The 25,026-nt window shown below is 35.1% G+C and overlaps 1 protein-coding gene across 17 annotated transcripts in view; it reads left to right on the top strand.

Moving 5' to 3' along the window:
* SLIT2 (slit guidance ligand 2) overlaps window positions 1-25,026 on the top strand; it is a 242,711-nt gene that overhangs the window by 163,337 nt on the left and 54,348 nt on the right. For 9 of the 17 annotated variants that reach the window (XM_015862747.2, XM_015862755.2, XM_015862749.2 and 6 more), the window contains 9 exons: window positions 10,214-10,285; window positions 10,965-11,036; window positions 11,550-11,621; window positions 13,535-13,678; window positions 13,807-13,970; window positions 14,705-14,728; window positions 16,993-17,010; window positions 18,153-18,303; window positions 22,500-22,574. In XM_015862747.2, the coding sequence (XP_015718233.1) occupies window positions 10,214-10,285; window positions 10,965-11,036; window positions 11,550-11,621; window positions 13,535-13,678; window positions 13,807-13,970; window positions 14,705-14,728; window positions 16,993-17,010; window positions 18,153-18,303; window positions 22,500-22,574 (792 nt within the window). The remainder of the gene's footprint in view (window positions 1-10,213; window positions 10,286-10,964; window positions 11,037-11,549; window positions 11,622-13,534; window positions 13,679-13,806; window positions 13,971-14,704; window positions 14,729-16,992; window positions 17,011-18,152; window positions 18,304-22,499; window positions 22,575-25,026) is intronic. The other 8 variants (XM_015862752.2, XM_032444126.1, XM_015862751.2 and 5 more) reach the window with 3 other exon arrangements.

The following is a 25,026-nucleotide window of genomic DNA, read 5'->3' as shown; positions in this document are numbered from 1 at the left end:
TCTTTAAGTTTTTGATACTGAGTATGTCTCTTGTAAGCCTTTTCCTATGGTCTTAAGCAAATCATGATGCAGTATCCATTAGAAAAATCATAGGATCCTAGAATGGTTTGAGTTGGAATGGACCAGCTTCCTGTGTCATGGCAGGGACAGTTACCACTAGATCAGATTGCCCAAGTCTTCATCAAACCTGATCAGGGATGGGGCAACCACAGTTTCTTTGAGCAAACTTTTCTAGTGCCCCATCACCCTCGTAGAGATGAATTCTTTCTTTTTTCTAATCTAAATCTACCTTCCTTTAGTTTAAAGCCATTGTCCTTTGTCCTGCTGCTACACTCTTTGAAAAAGGTTTTTTCTCCAATATAAGAAGTCATAATAGTCATGGTTTAGATTTATTGTTTAAACCAATTCCTTTTTCCAGAGATTTGTATAGGATGCCCTTACATTGCCATGTGTGGTCTCTGAGCTCAACTAACTCCAGTGGACTAATGTACTTAGCACTTTCCTCCTTTGTCATGAAGCTCATATATTAAAGGCATTCTGGGTCATTCTTAAGGTACAAAGCTATTACTTTAATTGGTTTGAGAAAGTATAGCCTTTCTAACAGTGATAGCATTTATCAACCTCTGTGCAGGCATTTCTTCCACATTTTAGTTTTTCAGCACAGTTAATCCTTATCACTTGGTTGCATTTTAGAATTCAACTTCCATGTGCAAATTCTTTGAACGGTCTGCAGAAATAATTCTGGATTCCTTCAAATTGAGACTTTTTGGCACATGTTCAAACAGACTATCAGAAACCCGGCAGCAATTTTATTAAACGTACTGGTGCTTTTTCTCAGAATGGCGTGAGAATGGCTTTTATTTCAAATGGAGAGGCCAAAAAGCCATTAATGAACTAGGCTGCCTTGTGAAAATGTTCTTCTTACTTTTGTCTGATTTTCTCTATGGCTTGAACTAGCAGCCAAAGTGTTCTGAAATCTCTTTTCTTTCTGTAGTATTATGAGCAAAAGAAAATAAATACATTTTCAGTAAGTACTTGTGAGGGTGGTGATTTTACTGGGAGAGAAAAAATGACCTGCTTTGATGACCACTGCTTTGTATTAATGATTGTTTAAGCAATTAGACATGGAAATAAGTTGATTTTGTTTCTTGAGTTTTGTTAACATTAACACCACTTAAGTGATCAAAGGAAGGACTTAATTGATTCTGTCATTTTTTATAGAAGGATAACATCTACTACAGTGGTGATTTGGGGATGGGGAAAGCTTGCTTAAAAGGGGGGGATATCTGTGGGACTGCCACTGTTAAGTATGTAACAGTTGTGGAAATAATTTTAATCTTTTGAAGGAGCAGAAAAGATACTATATTATACAATACATTAAATGAAAAATCATATAGGAGTCAAGAATTTTAGCAGTTCACCTTTGTAACTTGGCATAGTGAAAAGTCACAGACTTCTTAATTATTATGGTTTTCAAGATAAAGCTGCATTTACTTGTGAATTGAGCTTTATAATGTTTGAATATGAAAACCAGAAATGTGGTTGTTTCATGAAAACTTTATTTACATTTCCTTTGATATTCTTCTAATTTGTCCCCTCAATCTTATCTTCCTGGTTTCTACTATTTATCTTCACATTTCCATCTTTCTTATTCTCTTACTTATTTTATTCAAATATCTGTTGATTAAGTGTTGTGTAGTACATCAAGAACTCAAATACTTTTTGCAAGCCCTGTGATATTAAGCAGGATTAATAGCTCCTAAGATCAGATCTCACAGAATCACTCAAGTTACATTAAAGGAGAAGGAGAACAAAAGGCAAAAAAGAAGGAGAGGAGGGAAAAGGGAAGCTTTTAGAAATGAGGACTGACAGAACTGCAGTTGGCAGGTATAACCAAGATAACCAAGGGCGAAGAATTACTCAGTCATTCTGGACCTGCTGGGGAAATTCTTTGTGTAAATTCAGAATTTTATTTGAGAACTGGGAGCTGTATGTATGAATCTTTTCCAAGCTAAGTTTGGCATGTATACAGTTTCACCGTTTCTGTTGTTTTTTTAAAATCCATCCTTAGTTAAAAGGTGAAAGTACAATCTTTAGTATATATTGACCAAAGAGGCTCTTATACTAAGATGCAAAGATACTTCTGAGGATGCCCTTTTATAGAGAAAAGACACATGGAAAGGGCTTAGGCTCATTTACTGAAAAAGTTCAAAGATTCACATAGGAGAAAAACTCTGAAACACTGAAGATAAAGCAACTTCCTCTGTTTTTAGCAGCTAAAAGTATGATTCAGCTGTTTACAGTAACCTGAAAATGAGGCCAAACTTGGCATCTTCAGAAAGCTTATGATGCAAGTTGTTATGAGAATTTATGTGTGAGATTGTTTTTCAATGTCTGCACTTGTTTGTGCATTCTAGTTTAAAACAGAACATTTGTCTTTTTAGCTAGCAAAACTAGTATTTATTCCCATTGCAGTATATAAACGCAAACAGTGTTTGCTTTATAAAAAATGAAGAAATTTGTTGAAATTGTAACATCTTTCATATGACATATGCATAAAAATGCACAATAATTTCATGCAAATAACAGAAAATGCATTCTCTGAGGGAGAGTTGAACAAATGTGAAACACGTTAAAATCAAGTGTAGGAATCTGAAGGTGCTTGTCTTCTTTACCTTAAGATTCATTTGATTGGCCAACACAAGTTTAACTGAATTAACTGTTAGGTGTTTGGGATTGCTACCTTAATATTTCTCAGGGAAAACCTAAGATATTTTGACTGTGAAAAAAACAGATTTTGCTAAATTGACAGCCAATCATACTCACTTAATACACGATAGAAATGATTAATACTGTTCTTACTCAAATATCTTCGTAATCTGAAAATTATATATTATATCTGAAAATACTTTTTAAATTTTTTTTATCATTTCAGATGTTAGATATAGTAGGTAGAATATTTTATCTGCTATATATTAGTATGCATTCTATGGTGCCATTATTCAGATCTTTGACTATTCATATAATTGTGCCTTATCTTGAAGGATGCAGAAATAGAGAACAATACGAATGGACAGGAAATGTTATTCTAAGAATAAGAATACGAAAGAATAAGGAAGATGTTTTAGGTGTGAAACTTTATAAGCATCATATAATCATCATGGTTGTAGAAGACCAACTGCCAACTCATCACCCTCATGTCCACTAAAACGTCCCCTTGTGACACATCTACGTATTCTTGAACACCTGCAGGCATGACAACTCTACCACCTCTCTATGCAGCTTGTTCTAATGTCTTGCCACTCTTTCTGAGGAGAAGTTTCTCCTGATATCCAACCTAATATCCTCCTTGTGCAACTTGAGTCCATGGCCTCTCATTCTTACCTGTGAGAAGAGTCTTACTCCCACCTTGCTACAACCTCCTTTCATGCTGTTATAGAGAGTAGTAATTTCTCCCTTGAGCCTCCTCTTCTCCAGATTGAACAATCCCAGTTTCCTCAGCTGGTCTGCATAGGACTTGTGAACATGCAGCATCCTTAAAGCCATGTGCTACAGCCTTGCATAGCACACCGAGGGCAGATTAGAATTCAGTCTTGAATTTAATCTTGAATTTGCATGGCACCCTGAAGTGGAACTGGTGCTGTGGCAGGGTGTTTTTCCTTGGAGAGGGGAGTAAAAGGGAGGAATCGCTTACTGCCTTTAGGCACCTTGCTTTTAGCCAAAATACAGAGGTAATCCTGGTTTCCAGAAATACTGGGACAAAGTACTGGTCAGAATGAGCACCACATTGTTCCAGGTCTGATGGTTTTGTGCTTCTGGTGGGTCCTGAGGTACCTTGAGATATTCTTTGTACTCTGCCAAGAGAAAAAAAAACAAAAAAGAAAAACAAAACAAAACAAAAAAACAAAACAAAACAAAAAAAACCCAAAAACCTCAGGCATAGAATGAATGAGTAATTTATGCAGTATGAAGGGAAGCTGCAGAAGGCCCATCTAACTATTCCAGAAAAACCCTCATAGATTTCTGACAGCTGTGCCACATTCCAGAGGTGTTGTTACTTATTTTTACATATGGCTTTTCGTCAGCAATAAAATATGTGAAGTTACTGTAAAAGAAATGATAAATACTGACTTAGAATCATAGAGTTGTTTAGGCTGGAAAAGACCTTCAAGATGAAGTCCAACAAACTTTTTACAGTGTTCCATTTCACCATCAAGGAAATGTTGCTAACTGTTGCTAAATGCAAGGTCCAGTAAGCAACAAAAATCTGTGGAAAGTATTCGTAGCAAAAATACTTTATTTAGACTTTGTGATAAATTCATTGTGCACATTTATGGTAGCATTACCCAGTAATGAGGATTCCCCAGCCAGTGTTTCTGCTCAGTGATAACAGGTTAACATGTTATCACTCATGATGAACAAAGACTTTAGCAGGATTACATTTGTTTTTGTGAATTTAACCATTATTCTGAAGAGCTCACCATTTTTCTGGTGCAAGTGCTCTCATCAAAAATAGGCTAATTAGAAAGACTTTAAATTGACTCTGGGTGACTTGGGCTAATTGCACTGGAGGCACATCCTGACAGATGCCAAAGTACTGAGCAAATTATCCTTGAAGAAGCCCATTTTGCCTACAATCTGAATGTGTAAAAAATTGAAGAATGTAAAGCCTACCATCATTAATGGTGCTGCGGGGTTCAGACCATGAGTTGCCTTTTTCTGTGATGAAAAAGTTAGCAAATGCAGGTTTAGGACTTGCATTTATATGTGAAGAATTGTTTAATAGCTCCAGTTTAGCAATCATTGTTACTTTTTTGTTTTTATGCAGACTACGGAGACATCTGTCATTTACAGTCAATTCCCTGAGGAAATATTTGATATAACAATTAGTCTGGATGTTAGCATTTTGGCAAGCTTTAGGGCAGCATTGACGGTAATTCTTTACATGCAAATATTTAAGAAAATGTCAATGAGATTTATTAATTTGCAGAATTAGAGACTGAAATTTTGAAATGCAAGTAATATAGTCATTCCAAATACATGTTTTGTTTTGCTAGATATGGATGATATCACAGATTTCAACAGAATTCTTTTGTTGCTATAGTTAGGAGATAGGCATTTACTGTATATAAGCACTCTGAAGGTGCAATTGTTGAGGAGAAGGAGGAAAAAATAAAGGTACTTTATCTAATAGTTTCAAGATTCTTATAGAAAAGGGAAACCATCTCCCTTATTTGAAAAATAAACAGTCAAACAAACTAAAAAAAAAAAAAAAATTTGAAAAATAAAATCCCAAATTTGGCAGATGTTAAATACAGTGAGAGATGTGCTGGCTGTTTGCTGCAGCTCTTCAGATTCAGAAGCTGCACTGAATCCCATCATTGAAATTTTCTGTTTTCTGACAGCTGTTTTTGCCATTTAGTTTAAAAGCAGATGGGGAAAATGCAAAGAGGAGCTGTCAGTTTTATTACCATGTATAATCAGCATCTGTGCAATGCATCAGACTCATTGTACAGTTTACACTTCCTTCTCTGTAGTAAAAATTGTTTTGGAGTTTCTTTACTAGTTTCTTGCACACTTTTTATAGATGCTGGAATTAAGGTGTTGCAATTAAGAGTTGAGATGACTAAAAGTTAGAACTACAAACTTGAACAACTTTACTTAATCTAGAGTTTGTCCTGATTATTTGAGAATAAAATATACAGTAAATATGCTACTCCATATTCAAATTCATGTTCTCTAAAGTAATTTATTTCATTATGATTTTATTTATTTATTTATTTTAAAACATTTATTATTAGCCCATTAACAGCACTGCTTAACGCATTTGGATGCAATATATATTTGTGCATCACAATTTCTCTACGGAGCAGGCTTAATGTATTGTACCCCATGTGGATAATATAAAATACAAATAATATTGAAGGGAACTGGGTATTCTTTGTTCCCAGCTCATCCTCTTTCCAATTGCAGAAGTCTTTCATAGGAGTGACTTCTTGTAGTGGGAAAGTAAGCCAGTTTGAAAGTGTCAGTATAAATAAGCATGTTATCTGTCTCCCTAAGTGCAGAAGGAGTTATAAGTAATGGTGTGCTATGGGCTTCTAGGAGATGACAGAATCCTCCTGGAAACCATCAAAGGATTTACATGTCAGAAGGCTCTGAGGATAAGTGTAAAAGATCTGTCTGCTTTGTGGGGAGCTGATTTGATTTGATTTCAACTGCAGAAGCACCTATGCTTCTTAAAATAGTAGGTAGTAGTATATTACAGTATCTGCAGGGATGAGCCATGAGAAAGACTTAGAAAAAGAAACATTCACAGTACTTTTTGTAAATAGGTGAGGTTAGGGAATAGCCTTCAAAAAAGGTTTTGATGGTTTCAGCTAGTTTGGCAGTGTCAAAAAGTACTAAAACACATATTGATGTAGGACTTCTTTGAAGTGAAGCAATAAAAGGAGCAAGAGACTTAATACTAAGAGCATTAATTAGCATTTTGTGTGGCTATGGGCAGAGTAGAGTACTTCTTATCCATGAGGGAGTGCATGCTTTGATGAAGCATGTACTTTACTATCTTCCTCCATTAACCTTATTTAATACATTACTAGAATTGACTGTGGCCTTTGAAAAAGAAACCACCAACATACTGTTTGTGATACATAGATGATGATTTATTATATTAAAAAAAAAAAAAAAAGACTTCAGGAATGAAAGGAGATATTATGCACAAAATTTAATACAAGTTCCATAAAAAATACTGATATTAGCTTATTGTTCTTCTCAAATAATGGTAATTCTGACTATGTCATTTGTGAGCACTTAATAGCTGATTTTTTCAGTAATAGATAACTACATCTCATTCTATTCCAGAATTAAAATTTTGATTTAATATGAGGAATTAAGGAGAGTTTTTAATTACTATGAGTTTTATCAGTTGAATGCAAATCTCCTTTAGATATTATTTTATCTGTGCTTTGTGACCCTAGAATATAGCTAATTAGATTTTCCACTGGAATGGTGGATGCAAATTTGCACTCTGTGAAATTCAGCTGATTCTACAAAGATAAAGCAGATTAGAGGATAACAAAGCTTGAAAATGTGAATTTGATTTGCGCTCTTTACAGACAAAGCAGGGTATGAAAGATTCTTCTGTATTAAGATAATCCTATTTTTTTTCTTTCTTATACTGAACTCATTTTCTAAAATGTGGTGTTGTTTATTGCATACACTTTGGCATGAGTTGATAAAAGACATACTTAGATGATCCTACTATAACAAATCCTTTATCCAAAAGAGCTTGTAATTTATCCTACTGCACAGTTTGTCTGTTGAGTCTGTTGGACTGTAGCTTTTTAACTAAAGGGAAATGTTAGGTAAGGTTGATATGGAATTTGTTTTACACATACCAGTCAATTGGTAATTCCCTTAATTAGACCTGCTAGAAAGTTGGCTTTCAGAAATGTAGTGTAATAGGACAGTTTTGGGACCCATATAATTTGTAGTCCAATTGGATAGCTGTAGTCTGCTATTCCATCTTGTCATAACAAATGGCATTCATTTATCATGCAAGTTTACTTCAGTTTATAGAAGTAATATATTGGTAAGTTAGAAGAGTAAATTGGAAAATACTTTATGTAGTAACACCGGACCTTTCTCAAGTTACATGTCATGCCATATCTAGTTAAATAAGAGTGCTTTATGTTTAAGGATATGTTCAAGCAGACAGGGGTCCTCCAGCTCATAAGTCTCTTCAGCATGAGCTAGTAAACATCATTCATACACAAGACCTTTGACAAATTGATATGGGAACACTGCTACTGCAGGATGTCTTTCCTATACAAAGGATTTATTTTTTATTTATTTTCCTCCAGCATCTCTCTCACCATCAGTTCCAGTCATCCTCTGTAATGTGACCAAGTTCTCTCCCTTTTTTCTTTCCCTTTTCCATCACCCAATATGTAGATTTTCTGCTTTACACATATCCCTGTGCTGTGATTCTTTGGCAGCTTTTCCAGGCTGCACACCTGACAAACGGCTGCCGCACATGCGCCAGCATTTGTGTAGTCAGTGGCTGCCAAATAGTGTGTGTAAGAGGAGTGGATGGATAGCTGCCCTTCCCTTCATTGCTGGGTTACTTTGGTTTCTCAGCTCCCTCCCACAACTAATTTAAGGAAGGATTTATACATCTATTATCTGAAGCTTTTACCTCTCTTTGACCTAGCCTTGTGAGTAGAAAACGATCTAGATGAAAAGCATGCATAAGCTGTGTTTTCTAAGGAAACTCAGCCAAAAATGAAGCATAAGAATAGAAAACACTTGGCTTTGGCTGAGTTTGAGTTGACCTTTAACTCAAGCAATTTTTACTTATTCAGATGTTTGCTTTCTACATCTACTTAAGGGTACTGGGAAAGAGTGACCTTGTCCCCTTCCAGCCTCGTCAGAACTGCTGGTCTGATGCAAAATGTGCTTCGTAGATCCAGAAAGCTCAGCCAAGGCGAGGAAAGCATGTGAAAGAATATCCTGTTTATGGAAAAAGTTAACAGTCTCATACTGTGGGATTCCCTGTGGTGTTTAAAATGTACCTGAAAACTGTAGCAAGGTAGCAACATTTTCCTGCTTAAGGACTTTATAAAATATGACCTATTTCTTAAACAGTGCTGATGAAGTGAGATTTTCTGTGTGTCAGGAAGGTTGTATTTTTTGAGGCTTTCTTTTTCTTGGCTTCTTTGTATGCCAGTCAAGAACAAATTCTGAACAAATTAATGGACAAATTTAAGAAAAATTCAGTATTATATATATGAATATCTCCATCAGAATAAAACCTCAGTTGCAAAAAATCTTTCTTCTGTCTAGCTATACTGTGACCTCTGGAGAAACCTTACAAAAAGAAATAATGATTGTAAGAACAGTATCTTGTGAAGGCTTTCTCAAAACGAATAAACAATCTTATTAGTTGCACACTCAGACTCACACATGCCCATGCTGGAGCAAAAGTAAGAAGGAGGAGTGTTAAAGGAACTAAAAGAAAAGCGGCGGAAGAATAGGGTAATATTCCTGCAACCAGAGTAAAAAAGGTGTTTTGTCCTTAAATTCTAAATCGATGTCTGAATGTTTTCAAATACCATGATAAATTTTACACATTATGATTTACTCTGTGAAGTAGATTTTTGGCATCACCATTACATGCATGGAGTTGATATCTGTGATTAAAGAGGGAAATGTCAATTATTTTAGATAGACATAATGTATATGTTTATATAACATTGTACATTGTAGAATACATAGTTTCATTATTTCATGTCTACATGGTAGAATTCATTTGTGCGGCCTTAACCATTAAATAGAGTGTCATGTGGAGGTATAGATTCTATTTTAAACATGATTATTGCTGAACCTATTTTGACTTGTTGGTAAATGAATCATGGGTCTGCAGATTTCCCATGGGCAAAAATTCTTGGAAAACAGCTTCCATCAGCCTGTTCATATTTGCAGTATGGTGAGTTTGAGTCAGAGTTTCATTCATTTAAAGCAAATATAATCAGTAAAATAAACTACAATTTTAGATATGAAAAGTTGTATATAGAGAAATTAGAAGCATAGCCATGTAATTCTAGTGTTATAACTTAAACAAAATGTGTTATGTTCTGTATCTAAAGAAATCATGTATGTATGTTTAAAAATATGGCATTTGCCTTGTTGCAGGTAGCAACATATGTTATTTGTTCTGTAGGAACATTCTTCTCTACTTTATTGGGGCTTACATATTTGAACGATTAACTCACAGAAGTCTTTAGAATTTTCTAAATAAACTTACTATAAAAATTGCTTCATACGAAACATAAATTTGGAGAAAATTAACACTAACTCAAATCTGAATATTTTAATGACACTTCCAGCTTAAATTTTACAAATATCTCGTGTGCAGTGGAAATAAATTTTTCTTTCTATACAAGATGAAGGTTGGGCTTTAATTCATAACATTACGTGCTACAGGATGAAAGAACAGGCAAAAACTGATTACTTTTTAAAATGAATAATGAAATTAAATGACCTTGTATGTCGAGTTAAAAATTATACTAAAAAGGAAAGCAAAGCCAGACTACTTTTTTTGTTGTTGTTGAAGTCAATCCTTTCTAGTTTGTTATAGCTTTAAGTTGTTTTTTGGCTTGGTGATTTTTTTTTATTTTTATTTTTTTATGCTCATGCTATTGTTTTGCAGACGGTTAGAACAAAATTCAATCAAAGTCATACCTCCTGGAGCTTTCTCACCCTATAAAAAGCTTCGAAGAATGTAAGTACCCAATATTTTAGATTTAAATTACATATGTACATGCACGTGTATATACACATATATATAACTGCACTTACATGTATATAAATATGTAAGTAAAAAGGAGTTCAGTGCCATACAGAGGAACTTCCATCAGCGTGTAAGCATATGAGGAAGTTTGACTGCTGGAAGATTAACAGTTATGGTAGTCTGGTTACAAAGACCATATGATCTCTTTGTTGGACTAATGATAATTGTTTTAACCAAGTGTTAAAGTTATTGAAATTATTTATTGTGGTTTTGCATAAAAGCAACATGTTAGTACAGTGAACATAAGAAAAAAAAAAATAAATAAATAAATAAATAATCATTATTTATACCATGGGAGTGGGATATACCACTCTCATTTTGGAATATTCTTGTGGATCTGTCTGATCTGGCTATAGGACCATAAATAATTATATACAAAAGGTACTTACTGTATAGGAAAAATAAGTGCATTAGTCTTCACTTTTTCAACCATTTATAAAATCTATTTTTAACCACTCATTTTGTTTTAGTGATTTTATTTTCAAATTCTTTGGCAGTGTCTCACACGAGTACTTTAATTTCTCTCATTCCACCCCTAATTCTAATTATTTTAGTCTTTGCTTTTTTGAAAATAGCTTGGATTAACTGTATGAACTTTCATTTATTTCAGTGACCTGAGCAATAACCAGATCTCTGAAGCAGCTCCAGATGCTTTCCAGGGCTTACGTTCTCTGAATTCACTGTAGGTATCTGTTTGATATGTAAACAGAGAAGCTAATTTCTCATATTCTTATTGCAAAGTTATTCTAAATTTTTGGCTCTGCAGATTTTTGTATAGATTCAATTAACACTGAAGGCTGTAAAAGTAATTTCAGAATGTTATAGCTATAATAGAATATTGTATCACAGCTGGACATTTTAAAATGTAGGTTTTCTTATAAATATTCTCATGGCAAACATTTAAACGCATTGAAAGATTTATTTTATTCCCCAGTTAGTTGGTCTTAGGAACAGCAATTCACTCACCGAGATCCCTTGGTAAGTCTGTGCACATTGCCATGGTGGTTCTTTTGTAAGTTTGTTGGGTGACACACCTGTTGGGAAAGTGTGTGATCATACCACCTCACAGGAGTATCAAATCACTGCTGTTAAATTTCCCTCAGGGAAGTTGAAAAAATATTTACTTCTACATTCAGAATCACATAGTATATGGATTTCATATCAACTTTGTTTGCTTTTTTATTTCCTGATACAGTGTCCTCTATGGCAATAAAATTACTGAACTTCCAAAAGGCCTATTTGAAGGACTATTTTCTCTGCAATTGCTGTGAGTATTTTTTAATATTTACTCTATTTTGGGGTTACCCAGAAGAAAAACTTGATAACAGTTTTATCCTTAGTGAAAAACAGGTAGGAAATCCTGTACATAAGATCAGACTTTAATAAAAACAAATTATCTTAAAGCTAGAGGAGTCAAGACGGTCGTAGGTCAGCTTGCCATTCATCCACAAATGTGATCATATCTCAGTTAATGTCTCAGCCTAAAGTGAGTAAAATGAAACTGTTATCTTGTATGGAGTTTATAATGATAAAATACATAATATGCTGTTCTGTCTTTTGCTGTAAGTACTCAACACTATGTATAAGGTTGCATGGGAAACAGTAGAAACATTTCAGTACTTTTATTTAGAGGTAATATCACAGAATCACAGAATTATCAAGGTTGGAAAAGACCTAGAATATTGTCTAGTCCAACCATATGTAGTGGATATGCTCTATAGTTTTATTTTTAGTTTTACTCACGTAAAAACAGAATTGCATTAGACTTCCATTGATGGCTTTTATTATTTTCTGAGATTTTTTTAATGTGCAATTCTTTGACTCCATGAACTCCAGCTGCTGTTTCTTTTAACAGTTCAGAAACTCCCATGTGTAATCTTATAAACCATTTCTGTTTGGTTTTAATATTGAGAGTACAGAAGAATGTCATGGTGATATGTTTATCAAATATTGTCAAGATCCAGCAGAAAAGTCTGTGCAATAGTTGTACTATTTGAGAGAACTGTGAAATAGGCCATGAAACAGCAGTAGTGCTTTTGGAAAATATTGTCCTAGAATCATTGCTTTGTCGATTTGAAAGCTGGTGAATTTTGTAAATGGCTTCCTCTCACTAAACTGAAAGCATTTACTGTCTCGATTGTATAGTTAGTGATTGGCTAAATGTCTGTTATTAAAAACTCATTGAAAATGGCAAAGGAAATTCAAGTTCTAGCACCACCTAGAGTTCCACATTTTGGTTTTAGTCACTAAATAGTATCATAATGGGATTTTTATTTCCTTTAAAGAGAATTTATTTGTGAAAACTTATTTCAGATTTTGGAAGGAAAAAAAAAAAAAAAAAAAAAGAAGAGAGAAATAGAAATTTCTAAAATTATGTTTATTCTCTATTAAGAAAACATCCATAGTTTGATATATTCAACATAGACAATACTTTTCAATTTAAGTAAATTTCTACTTGTGTGGTGAAATTTTTATCAAAGCATTGGTTTTCAAATCCACCATTTCATCAATAGGAAAAAAATATACATATATTATTTAGAAAAATGTGACCAGTTGAATGACAAAATTTAGTTTCAAAAGCATGAGGGAATTGGTTTAGATTGGCTTGTTTATTTTAGCTTTAGAAGTCAGAGAAATGCAGGGAAGAAAAGGTTCCCTTTGTAGATGGAGAGGAAGAAGGTTCCAGACAGATTTGGATATGTTCCATGCCACCAGTTTTTACTACAAGTCTGTTAATGCGGCAGCATGCTGATTAGTAACATATAATTAAAAGTGCCACTGCACATCCCTTCCAGCTAATGAACACAGTGTTCAGTTCCTTTTCTGTTTATTTGTTTATTGGCAAAAGGAACTAGTCTTCCCTGTAGATACTTGATTTTTTAAGCTTGTTTCTTTGCACAGAAAAGTACCACACATGTAAGATCTACGAGCACACACAAGGAGTGTGATTTTAGCTGAATAAACTCACCCAAGGGTGTAGATATTCTGAAATAATTTCAGAGCACCTAAGTAAGGTTTTCCACTTTGCTGAAATGCTTTATTTATCTATCAATTAGCATTTGTTCATACATTGCTTGTTGTGATTTTAAAATGAATACAAATTTTACATGTGAAAAACATCGAAGTTGCAGTGACACTGAACAAACTCTTTTGAGTTTATGGTTATCTTCCATTAAACAGATTATTAAACGCCAACAAGATCAATTGCCTGCGAGTTGATGCGTTTCAAGATCTGCACAACTTGAATCTCCTATCTTTGTATGACAACAAGCTTCAGACCATTGCAAAAGGCACCTTTTCACCTCTACGTGCAATTCAGACCTTGTACGTATACTTTTATTTATGTTCATCTTTGGTATGATTTCTTATTCTACAATACACTAAAAATATCAGAAACTGCTGAGACTAAAAGGAAATAATGTGTGAAAATATCTTTTTTTGCTCCATGAAAGGCATTTGGCTCAGAACCCATTTATCTGTGACTGCCATCTGAAGTGGCTGGCGGATTATCTTCATACAAACCCCATTGAGACCAGTGGTGCCCGCTGCACCAGCCCCCGCCGTCTGGCAAACAAAAGGATCGGCCAGATCAAAAGCAAGAAATTCCGCTGCTCAGGTAATTTTCTTAGTTCAGCTGCTGTTTTTCTTTTATTGGAAAAAACAGTGGTTATAGAAGTTCTAATGAAGGCAGCTGGCTCTCTACAGAATTATTAAATGTTGCAGAATCTCTTTTAGTTCTTCAGCTGAAGTCATGGAAGTCATAGACGACTGGAATGTTACTACAGTTAATATGCTTGGCACTCTTTTTGAGTAGCATTAAATCTAACAAAAGAAATGCAGTATATAATTTTCAGAATGAAATGCTGAAGTTATTTGCTACCAGTATCATGACATAAATCATTTTGCAGAATTTCTACAAGGCTCTGGAGTACATGAAAGATCTAAAAATTTCTAGCTAAATATGGAAATACGACATAGTCCTTTTATATAAGGAGCTTACCTCAGACTGAAATTTACTGTTTTCTTTTTCTAATCTTATTGCATTTCCTACTTACATTTCTCTAAATTCTTAACTTTTGTCATATGGTATCCAGCTGTTCCAGGTGCATTTCACATTCTACAATTTATTCAGTCTCAAGTGCAAATACCAGACAAGAACTGTTTGTTGTCCATGTTTCGGATACATTTATGACTATTCACACTTTGCTGTTTATCACCTCTTGTTGTGAATACACATTTTTTTCATTTAGTTAACTTTAGTCCATACTTACTCTAATAAAACTCATTCTTTGCTTGCTGACATTCAGGTGCATCTTCTATTTTTTTTTTTTTTTTTTTTCCTCTATTTAGCTAAAGAACAGTATTTCATTCCAGGTAGGTTTGGCTCTGCAATAAGAATGACTAACTGCAGATACTCTCCCCTTTTCCCCAAAAAAAGCAAAGTTTGTTTTAGATTTTAGGAATGGATGCATGTTTATTAACAATAGTGAATACCTGTAGCTAGACATAGTTTTCTTTGTAGATTACTAGTAGTTCTGTTTTCTGGATAAGAGCTTAGCATGCAGCTCCATTTACGTTTTTGTCTCAAATTTGCATACAACTTACCAAAATACCTTTACTTAAATTATGTAGAAGTCAGCATCTGCTAGTTGATATTTCAGTTGATGCCTTTATTTGTCACCTACCTTGCCTCTTCTGCTACTACTGTTTTTAAAATGTAGCTCCTGAGCTGCTTTTAAATACAAGAAAACCTACTTCTGTCAAAGAGCTACTACAGCTTAAAACAGACCTTATAAATGACTGTTTTCTTGCCTTGCTTTCATGCTTTACACTGTCTTCAGCTACTGCTTGCTCACCCTCCTCGTGTTTGCCAAATCACAGTGGAATGCTTGGAAAAGAAAGCTGATATTCATTAAAGGCATTCTGTGGTCACACACATACAATGAATCAGAAATGCTTTCTCTTAAAGAAAACATGACTTTCCAGTTGGGTTGAAATAGTAATTTATACACTGCTATCAGCTACAGTGAGTCTATGATATTTTCAAGAGTCACTTATGTTGGCCCTAGCTCTTTGAAATATGTTTCTTTATATATTTTACCTTGCTTGTCAGATGTGTGCACTGATTTCTTGGTAGAAAAAAGCAATGATGCACTTGCATTGTTTTCCTAACAGATTACAAATAGTTGTTTGGCAAAATAAACAAATAATGCGCACTTGTTCTTTCAAGTGTTACAGATGTATAGTTATTCTTCAGAGTCTGAAATACTGATGTATTGATTAGTCTTTATCTTTTAAGCTGGTGTGCTAGCTCTTCTCCTAATGCTATGTGAAATGCTTCTTAAATTTGCAGCAACCATGTGTTTTCTTCATGCCCTCATACTAACATGTAGATTAAAATATTAAGAAAAGAAAACTTAAATACAAAATAAGGGAGTCATTTGTCAGCATTGGCAGCCATGAAAATGTATTTTAAAGCAGTATAAAACAGAGGTGGATTCAGTTTCTCAAACCTGTAGTTACCACTACATTTCATAATGAGTAGAACAGCTGTATTCCTGTCATGGAATGACTTCTACACAACTTTGCCAGCACAACTTTTGCCTCTGAGTTACTGTTCTCTTGCCAGCAAATGTCTTCATGGCTTGTATATACTATGGCCACACATGCAGCTTAGGTTTGTTTATGTACCCTGTAAAAATGCTTTTCCTTAAAAAAAAAAAAAAAAGAGAGAGAGAAAGAACAAAATTAATCAAAAAGTGCTGCAGATTTGCTTCTTGAAATACAGCTTGTGTGCTTTCTCTTTCCATCAGGTTATCAGAGAGATGCTGCATGAAATTCTTCTAATTGTTGGAGATCTTGTCCTGAACATTTCAGTTTTTTTTGCTTTGAACTACTAACAGTGATTCATTCTGGAAACAGGAGGAAAAAAATGTATTTGTAGCTTTGCTCATAAGAATTAAGAAGTGCTCAAAATACTTATTTATGCTTCATTAAATACTGTAAAAAAGGTTTAAATTTTCTCAAAAGTCAACTATAATTTCTATATTTGTTTTAAAATGTCATTGGGAGATATTATTTTGCAGGTACTAAGAATTCTTAATAGAATTTCACTATATTAATCTGGAAAACTAAAGGCTAAATAAGTATTAAAGCAGGGAATTTGAAAATAGTTTGTCTGCTAGCTCGTAGAAATATTCCAGTCACCTAAATCATGTGTTACTCAACATTTGTGAATGCTAGATGGAATAATAAATGATGATGGATTTCTTACTCTCATAAAGTATCTGTTTCTCCCATGTTTCTTTGGTTTATTAAGTATTTTAAGTGGCATCGCATGTATGTATGTTCAAAGGAGCATAACAGCTTCTAATGAACACATTTAAAATAATGAAGAATAATGCATGGGAGATACTGTGTTTCTATATGAAATTTCTAATTAACCTCAATCTTTCTTCATTTTTTTAATGCCACTTAAAATGAATTATTCTTTCTCTCTGTTGAAGGTGGTATCCCTTAGCAACATGCTCTAATCGAACTAAATTTGACTTTGGGAACATATCAACTTAATTCATGTTTTTGTCTTAATTGGGATTACTCTGTCTTTCTTTCCTTCTTGGCTATCTTTACTTTTGCAGGAGTTCACCATTTTGGCTGTAAGTAAATTCAGTGTCTGAGCTAAATCACAATGTACCTCCCAGCCCTGACGCACCTTCTACTAGTCTCAGTCTTTTCACCTTTGTCCGAGAAGAACCCACAGGTCCTTTCAGCTTCTTTTTGTTTTCTTTGTCACCTACCCTCAGTTTCTTACTGGATGTTTTCTCCTGATATGTTTAGGATGTTTTCTTTGACTGACTCTGGGAAATGGTGGAGGAACCTTTCAATGTGGTTGTTTTTTGGTTTTTTGTTTGTTTTTTTTTCGTGTGTGTCTGAATTATGTAACTTGTGACAGTAATACTGTTACTGTGGCACTGGACATTCAGTAAAAAGAATGCCATGTCATGTGAGAAAGTATTAAACTTCAAATGCTTCTATAACTTATACCTGCTCCTTCCTCTTTTCCCTCGCTGTTACCCTTGGCCTAATGGATGCAGTTTTGATAATGTAGCGAGATTTTCTGTTGTGCTTGATCTAACCATGTGGTTGTGAGGTATGAGTAAAACATGGTTCTGTCAAGCACCATGGAACGTCACGCAGCTTTCTACAGCATGGCATGCTGCTGAGGCTTAAGTCAGGATCACACATTTTCTTAAAATTAAAGCTGAAGATAGGGCTTTCAATCTTACACGTTCAAGATGATGTGGAGGGTTGGGACTGAAAAATAATATAAAAAAAAATTACAAAAAAAAATAAAAATCAGAGAGGTTAACGAAGTCCTGTCAACAATACAAATTTGTAGCTTGAGAAAGAGAAATGGTGGCATTCAGGATCTATTTATTCTTGCTACAGAGAAATAAAATAAATTCTAAAAGAATCAGTGGCATTTGTGTGATTAGCTGTAAACAATGCTAGATCAGCTGACAACACAATCAGCAGAAAGTACAGCTGTGAAAAGCTCGAGTTAATGTTATCCTGTTATGTGAACTTGGTCACAGTTTCTTTTTCCAGAGTACCTAAGCCCTTATATTTAACCCTCTCTTGAAGCCCCTGTGTCTGTTCAGTATCACAAATTTATCATATATTTCCCAAGTTGCCCACCTGTTACCTGCATTGCAGATATCTTTTCAACCTTCTCACAAGAAGCAAATGTTATACTTTATTGACTCAGTATCTGTATTTTGACTTGACTCTTCCACAGGCACTGAAGATTACAGATCCAAATTAAGTGGAGACTGCTTTGCAGATTTGGCTTGCCCTGAGAAATGTCGCTGTGAAGGGACCACAGTGGACTGCTCCAATCAGAAACTCAACAAAATTCCTGATCACATTCCACAGTACACAGCAGAGTTGTAAGTTGAACCCACAGAGCATTATTTGCTTATGGAAAAATTTCCTAAAATTTTCAAATACAAAACAATAGCTTCTATTTTTCAATAACAGAAATTATATGTAACCTCTAAGATACATTATATGCTAATAAAAAATATTTGTGCACCATTTTGGTAACATTAAGCCTTAAACATTATGATTTTAAAAAAGGCAAATATTCTACCCTGCCAGTTCTCCAGTGCATGAACTACCCATGTGGACTTTTTGGAAAGACAGTAGGATTTATTTTGTCTTCTGTTTTGTGTACAAGAAAAAGTAGGACATCCAGTACCTAAAGGTCTGTCTTAAAATCACTACCTAAGTGTTAAATTAAACAGCTGACTGTTGTTATGCAAAGCTCACATCATTATGTGTCAGGCAGGAGACCAGAGGAAGATAAAGTCGACAAGACAGAGTTGGATTAAGATGAGATAATGTAATGATTTGAGATGAGCAGAAAAGATGTCACAGATTATTACTTGCCTAATAAGTGCCATATGGGAAAGATCTGTAGGCATTACAGCTGAAGTAGTATTCAAGAGGGGATTGAAAGATAGAATTAAGACAGCTTTACAAGTTTTTCCCATGCGTAAAACACAGTGTAGAAGAAAAAGCAGAGATACATGAAGAATCAACAAAAAAACATGAGGCGAAAGTGACCACCACTGGCAGAGCCAAGAAAGGAGGAAATAGCTGTTTTTTGGGGGAGACTTAGTATGAAGAGCAAGGCAGAGCAATAAGGTGCAAGAGACAGACTTTGATTTAACATAGTAAAGTGGGAACAGAGATATGGAGATTTAAGTGATGTAATCAAGTTGTGAACCGCAGGGTGAGATGAGTAAAATACGGCAGATATCTTAAAAGGCAGTCTTCAACTGGGAGCAAAGCAATGATACAGCACTGAATAGTGAGACTGCAGTTAGGGATATTGAATGTCTGAATGGGAAAAAGGAATTTGACGTGTTGCATAAGTAGAGATGGAGATTTTTGTATGAACTGGGAGAGAGTTCAACTTGGTGATGTCATAATTACAAATCTAAGTGGTGATTCTGGTTGTTACCAATATGACAGCAAATTGAAAATAAAAGGTAGCATATGTCATAAAAGCAAAGTTCAGTTTAAGCTGTTTGTACGGTAAAGCCCAAATAAAATTCATATGATATTATGCTATAGTATTTTGAGATAAATATACTTCAGTTGAATAATAATTGGTAGCTGGTTAGACTATAGGAGGAGTACACAAAGTAATGGGTCGAGAACTGGCTGACTAGCAGAATGCAGAGTTTTGTCGTTGGCGGTGCGGTGTCTGGTTGGAGGCCTGTAACTAGTGGCGTCCCCCAGGGGTCTGTACTGGGTCTGGTCTTGTTCAACATCTTCATCAACGACCTTGATGAGGGGATAGTGACCACCCTCAGCAAGTTTGCTGATGACACGAAGTTGGGAGGATTGGCTGACATGCCTGAAGGCTGTGCTGCCATTCAGCGAGACCTGGACAGGCTGGAGAGCTGGGCAGTAAGAAACCGGATGAGGTTTAGCAAAAGCAAGTGTAGAATCTTGCACCTGGGTAGAAATAATTGCATACACCAGTACAGGCTGGGGGAAGACCTGCTGGAGAGGAGCTCTGCTGAGAGGGACCTGGGCGTCCTGGTGGACGACAGATTGACCATGAGCCAGCAGTGTGCCCTTGTAGCCAAAAAAGCCAATGGCATACTGGGGTGTATTAAAAAGAGCGTGGCCAGCAGGTCAAAGGAGGTGATCCTCCCCCTCTACTCTGCCCTGGTGAGGCCTCATCTGGAATAATGTGTCCAGTTCTGGACTCCCCAGTATAAAAAAGACAGGGATCTCTTGGAAAGAGTCTAGCGGAGGGCCACTAAGATGGTGAAGGGCCTGGAGCATCTCCCCTATGAGGAGAGACTTAGGGAACTGGGTCTGTTTAGCCTTGAAAAAAGAAGGCTGAGAGGGGATTTGATCCAGGTTTATACATACCTGAGGTGTGGGAGCCATAGTGGTGAGGCTAGTCTCTTTTCAGTAGTGCGTGGGGATAGGACTAGGGGTAATGGGATGAAAGTACAGCATAGGAAGTTCTTTACAGTGAGGGTGACGGAGCACTGGAACAGGCTGCCCAGGGAGGTGGTGGAGTCTCCTTCTCTGGAGATATTCAAGACCCGCCTGGACACCTACCTGTGCGACGTGGTGTAGGGAGCCTGCTTTGGCAGGGGGGTTGGACTCGATGATCTCTAAAGGTCCCTTCCAACCCCTACAATTCTGTGATTCTGTGATTAACAGAATGCATCTTTAATTCTCTCTTCTCTGAAGAAGTTATACTCTTTATTTAGTATTTTGGTCATTGATTTCCCTACTCATTTATTTACATGTGGCATATAAACTCAATAGTGTTTTCTTTCCATAATTCTAATTTATACATATTAAATTCAGAAGAAAGAATGAAATTTATCAAGCCTCATCTGCTGCGTATCCTAAGCTCTCAAATTGCAGTCAACAAAAAAATAAAAAAATAAAAAATCCATGTTTTGCTAAAAGATAATTCATTTTTGCTTACTGCACTACTTTCAAAAAAAAAAAAGCATTCAATCTCATTTGAAAGTATCAGTGGATTAAAAAGAACCATCTCCCTAAGAATGTTACAGAAGTCAATCATTCCCATTAATCTGTGTTAAAATCTTTTAAAATGAGAACATTACTTTCAGATGGAATCTGTCTCTATTCAGTTTTCATCATTGCTTCTTTTACAATTTTTTGCTGATACAGAGCTCTTTTCTATCCGTTCTTTATTCTCATCTTACCGGTCTTAAACTTCAACAGGCACTTCTCAACTTTCTTAATGATAAACTGTAAAGATAAAGCTTCAACTCTTTCAATGCAAGAGAGTTTTCAACAACCTTGAAAGTATTTTAGAAAGGTAGTTGAAAGTATTTCTGCACCTCTGAAAATCCAACTGCCATAGCTTCTGGTATTTGCCTTGCTGACACTTACAGCTTTTCCTTCTTTCCTCCTGTTGTCTCTTGTTTTTGATGCATTGGAACAAAGATTGCTCTGCTTGGGACTTGAGCCTAGTTCTAGGGTGACTGTCATTTCCTGCTTGCATAGTGACATGTATGAAAAGAACAGCTAGTTAGCCTTTCTTTTCTTTTAACCACCAAATATGTGTTAAAGGTACTTAGAGCCAAATGACATTAACGCTTCTCTAACAGTGAAGAAAAAGGCTAGACATTTGGAGCTTAGAAATAAAGATCAAAAGTGAAGAAATTTTGAGATTTCTTTAGATTTCTCTGGTAAATATTTATTTTTCTCAAATTATTCATCTGGAGATCTCTGTAGCCCAGAAGGCTGTGAAACTAACGAAAACTGTAACCACCAAGAGAACCACCAAGTTATGGTTTTCTCTCTGTAGAGGGTATAAGGAACAAAATAATTATTTTCTGAAAAATGCATCTTCATTCACAGTGTCATAATATGCAACACGAAATTTATGAAATAAAGATGCTGAACTACTTATATCTCCATCACACTAGAACTAATGAAATGAAAGATCCAGTGTCAAATACTGCTCTAGTCTAGAGTTCAATAAAATATGTAATGTTTTTTGTTTTGTTTTTTAATCATAACTTTATTTAAAATTTAAGTCCTTTCTACTTCAGTACAGTGTACAAATGTCAAAAAAAAATTTCCTGTCTTGTTGTTATTCCAGAGAAGCACTGAGAATAAAGTAATTGTTTCATTCTTGCAAATAGTGTTCTGTGAGCACCTCCAGATGTCTGGCAAACTCCACCTGATATCCTTTAAAGAACAGTAAACTAATCTTCTGTTGTTTGTATGTACTTCTTAAAGATTTTAATTTATAGATTGCCATGGAAGTCTTCCCTAGCTACATTAGGTTGGTTTTTTTTTCTCTTAAAAGAAAATTTAAAACATATTTCTCTTCAGTTTTAGCTGTATGCTACTTTGTAATCTGTATTTGATTTCATATGTCTTATTTATGCTTAATTTTAACCAATGAGAATTAGAATTAGAAATGTGATAATATGTTGAATTGTTCTTCAGGTACCAGTACTAAACAAGCCATTCAGTTCAACCATTCTGAAAAGCTACCTTAGTCTGGAACTTTCTGTACCAGTGCTTGAATATTTTTTTCTGAAATTGATGTCATTTCTTTTAGGCGTCTCAATAACAATGAATTTTCAGTCCTGGAAGCTACAGGGATCTTTAAGAAGCTTCCTCAGCTGAGAAAAATGTAAGCACCACTTCAACGATCTTGTCTATTTCAATATCATTGTCTATATCAATATCATTGTATTAGTGCTGTTTTTCTCCACCTTTGATAGTTTACGTCTATTGAAGTTTCAATATAATCTAATGAAAAAATCAAGAATGGGTTTTTATCAGTCATCGAGGTAGATCAAATCCATCTCTTTGGGACTAAGCAACCCAGTAAGAGCTTCTCCTGGTGCATAGCTCCAGCAGCTCTGCTGCATGGTGCTGCCAGCTGGTCTGTTGTGCTCCACAGCAGGGAACTTGAGCATAAGCCGCTCAAAAATGGTTCCAGTTACTTTTTGTAACTTCCTGTACTACTGCTCCCTAACCAGGCAGTTTTGCCTCTTTCAGCACATTCAAGACATGCCTTTGATTCTGTGCTTCATTAAACTATCATTAGATGAATATAAAAATTAAATGACTGAAGAAAAAAAACAAAACAACAATGGAGAGAAGGTTTCATAGTCCATTTTCATAGTTGACATTCTAAGGGTTGTGTGTAATCTTACCAATTGTAGATGTTAATAAACCTATGAAAACTGTTTCTTTCACTTTAGGCATTTGGCAGACATTCAAGAGCAGATCATTTAGTTGCTTAGTGGCTCTGTGCTCAATATTTTCAGGATTTAATCCAGGCATAAATACTAAGTGGAGAAAAACGCAAGCCAAAATTAATGAAAATGTTACAAGTTACTAACACTTTTAAAAATTTAGTTTGTGCTACCAGTGACTAAAAACAAGGTGAGCAATAGTACTGAATAAACTAGTTATTAGCCTCACCCAGATATGACCTGGCAGCTGTCATGATTGTATTTGGTTAGGTACTTACTGATGATTATTGAGACTTTTTTTTTTTTTTTCTTTTGACCTATCCACCTGAGTATGCCTTGCTAATTTGGGTCTGGGCTGAGGTACTTAGGAGAAGGAATACAGGAATGACTGACACAGCCCTGTATTGGGTCTTCAGAGTAGATATCCAGCTTTCTTCTTTCTTCAGGGTTTGTAGATTAGCACTTTTCACAGCTGTGAAATACTTAAAGTAGCATTCAAATACAAACGCGTATCAGTTCTTCATATTTAAGAACAATGGAGAGTAGGGAATGGACTGACAGTAATTGGATCTTTTCAGGCTATAAAGCTAGATTAGTCAACATCTCATGCTACCTAAATCTCATTTGCTGCTGTTTAGTTGAGGAAGAGGTGTTCAAGACAAAAGAAAGAGTAAGTCAGAATATTAATTAGTGCAGCTGTCCGCTGAACCCCTTAAGAGCCTCAAAATCTGTATAACCGAAGAGGAAGAAAATAGGAAAATGTTACAGAAAAGTTAAGATTTTATTAGTATTCCATAACTTTTTAATACAGCTAACCATTGTTAAAATATTAAATTCAGAGAATGCCTAAGTATGACTGCAAAGTAGTGAAGTGTTGGAGAGACATCAGTAAGAGTGAATTCTGTATTTGCGTGAAGTTCATATTTCTTCCACAAGTTCAAATAGGTGCAAAGGTCGTTCTGCACAAATGACACTGAAGAATTGAGACCTAAATGTTTAATTGATTTGATGGTTCATAAGTAATAAAGCAAACGTATCATTGATTAGGCATGCAGCATTAGTCCTTAAAATAACCTTTGAAATATCCCTTAAAATGTGTGGTAGATAATGACCATGTTATGCTACAAACAAGGGGGATTTTAGGAAACTAAGAGCCTGACATACATAAGTCAATTGAGATGAGAAATAATCAATTTCTTTCTTCCAGTCTTCTGCAGCAACTTCCAGGAGACTTAGTTTCACCTTGAAACTATGTGAAAGTGATAATTATATCCTTCATCACAGGCAAGGTATATGAGAAATTACAGCTAGGCTAGAGATGAGCAGTCAGCATTCAGACAAAACCACACATCTCATTTTTTCTGTGTCTTGGGTGATAGCACCAGTTCATACTGGCAAGTGTATGAAATTTTACTATAACTAATTCTGTGTTTCTCATGATAAATTAAAATAATGCTCCTGTAGAAGGTGCATCAAATACTGTTTTGTTTTCTTTCCAACATCATTAATTCTATTAAGTGAAAACTTTTTAGCTTCATTGTATTTTAGAATTTCTCAGAGCATATTTAAGAGCTCTGTAAAAATCACTAGTGAATTGTGACACTGTCTAGCATGTAGATAAATACTTAATGTTATGAACGAGATACAAGTGTAGTAAGTATAAACAGACTTACATGAAAGACAAAACAAGAATAGAATGAAAAATCTTTTCAAAATGTGTATTCCTGTGTATGCACATTTATTGTATATACAGATACTTTCCATTTGGGATGTAGTTTCCATATTTAAACCAAAAACCACAAACAGTAAAATATTTTGGCAGTATCTGTTATAAGTGTTAGGAAGCACATGGCAACAAGTATCTTAGGATATTTTCCCACA

Source organism: Coturnix japonica, chromosome 4 (assembly GCF_001577835.2).
Source record: "Coturnix japonica isolate 7356 chromosome 4, Coturnix japonica 2.1, whole genome shotgun sequence".
NCBI classification, from domain to species: Eukaryota; Metazoa; Chordata; class Aves; order Galliformes; family Phasianidae; genus Coturnix; species Coturnix japonica.
This window is presented reverse-complemented; position numbering and strand designations above follow the sequence as displayed.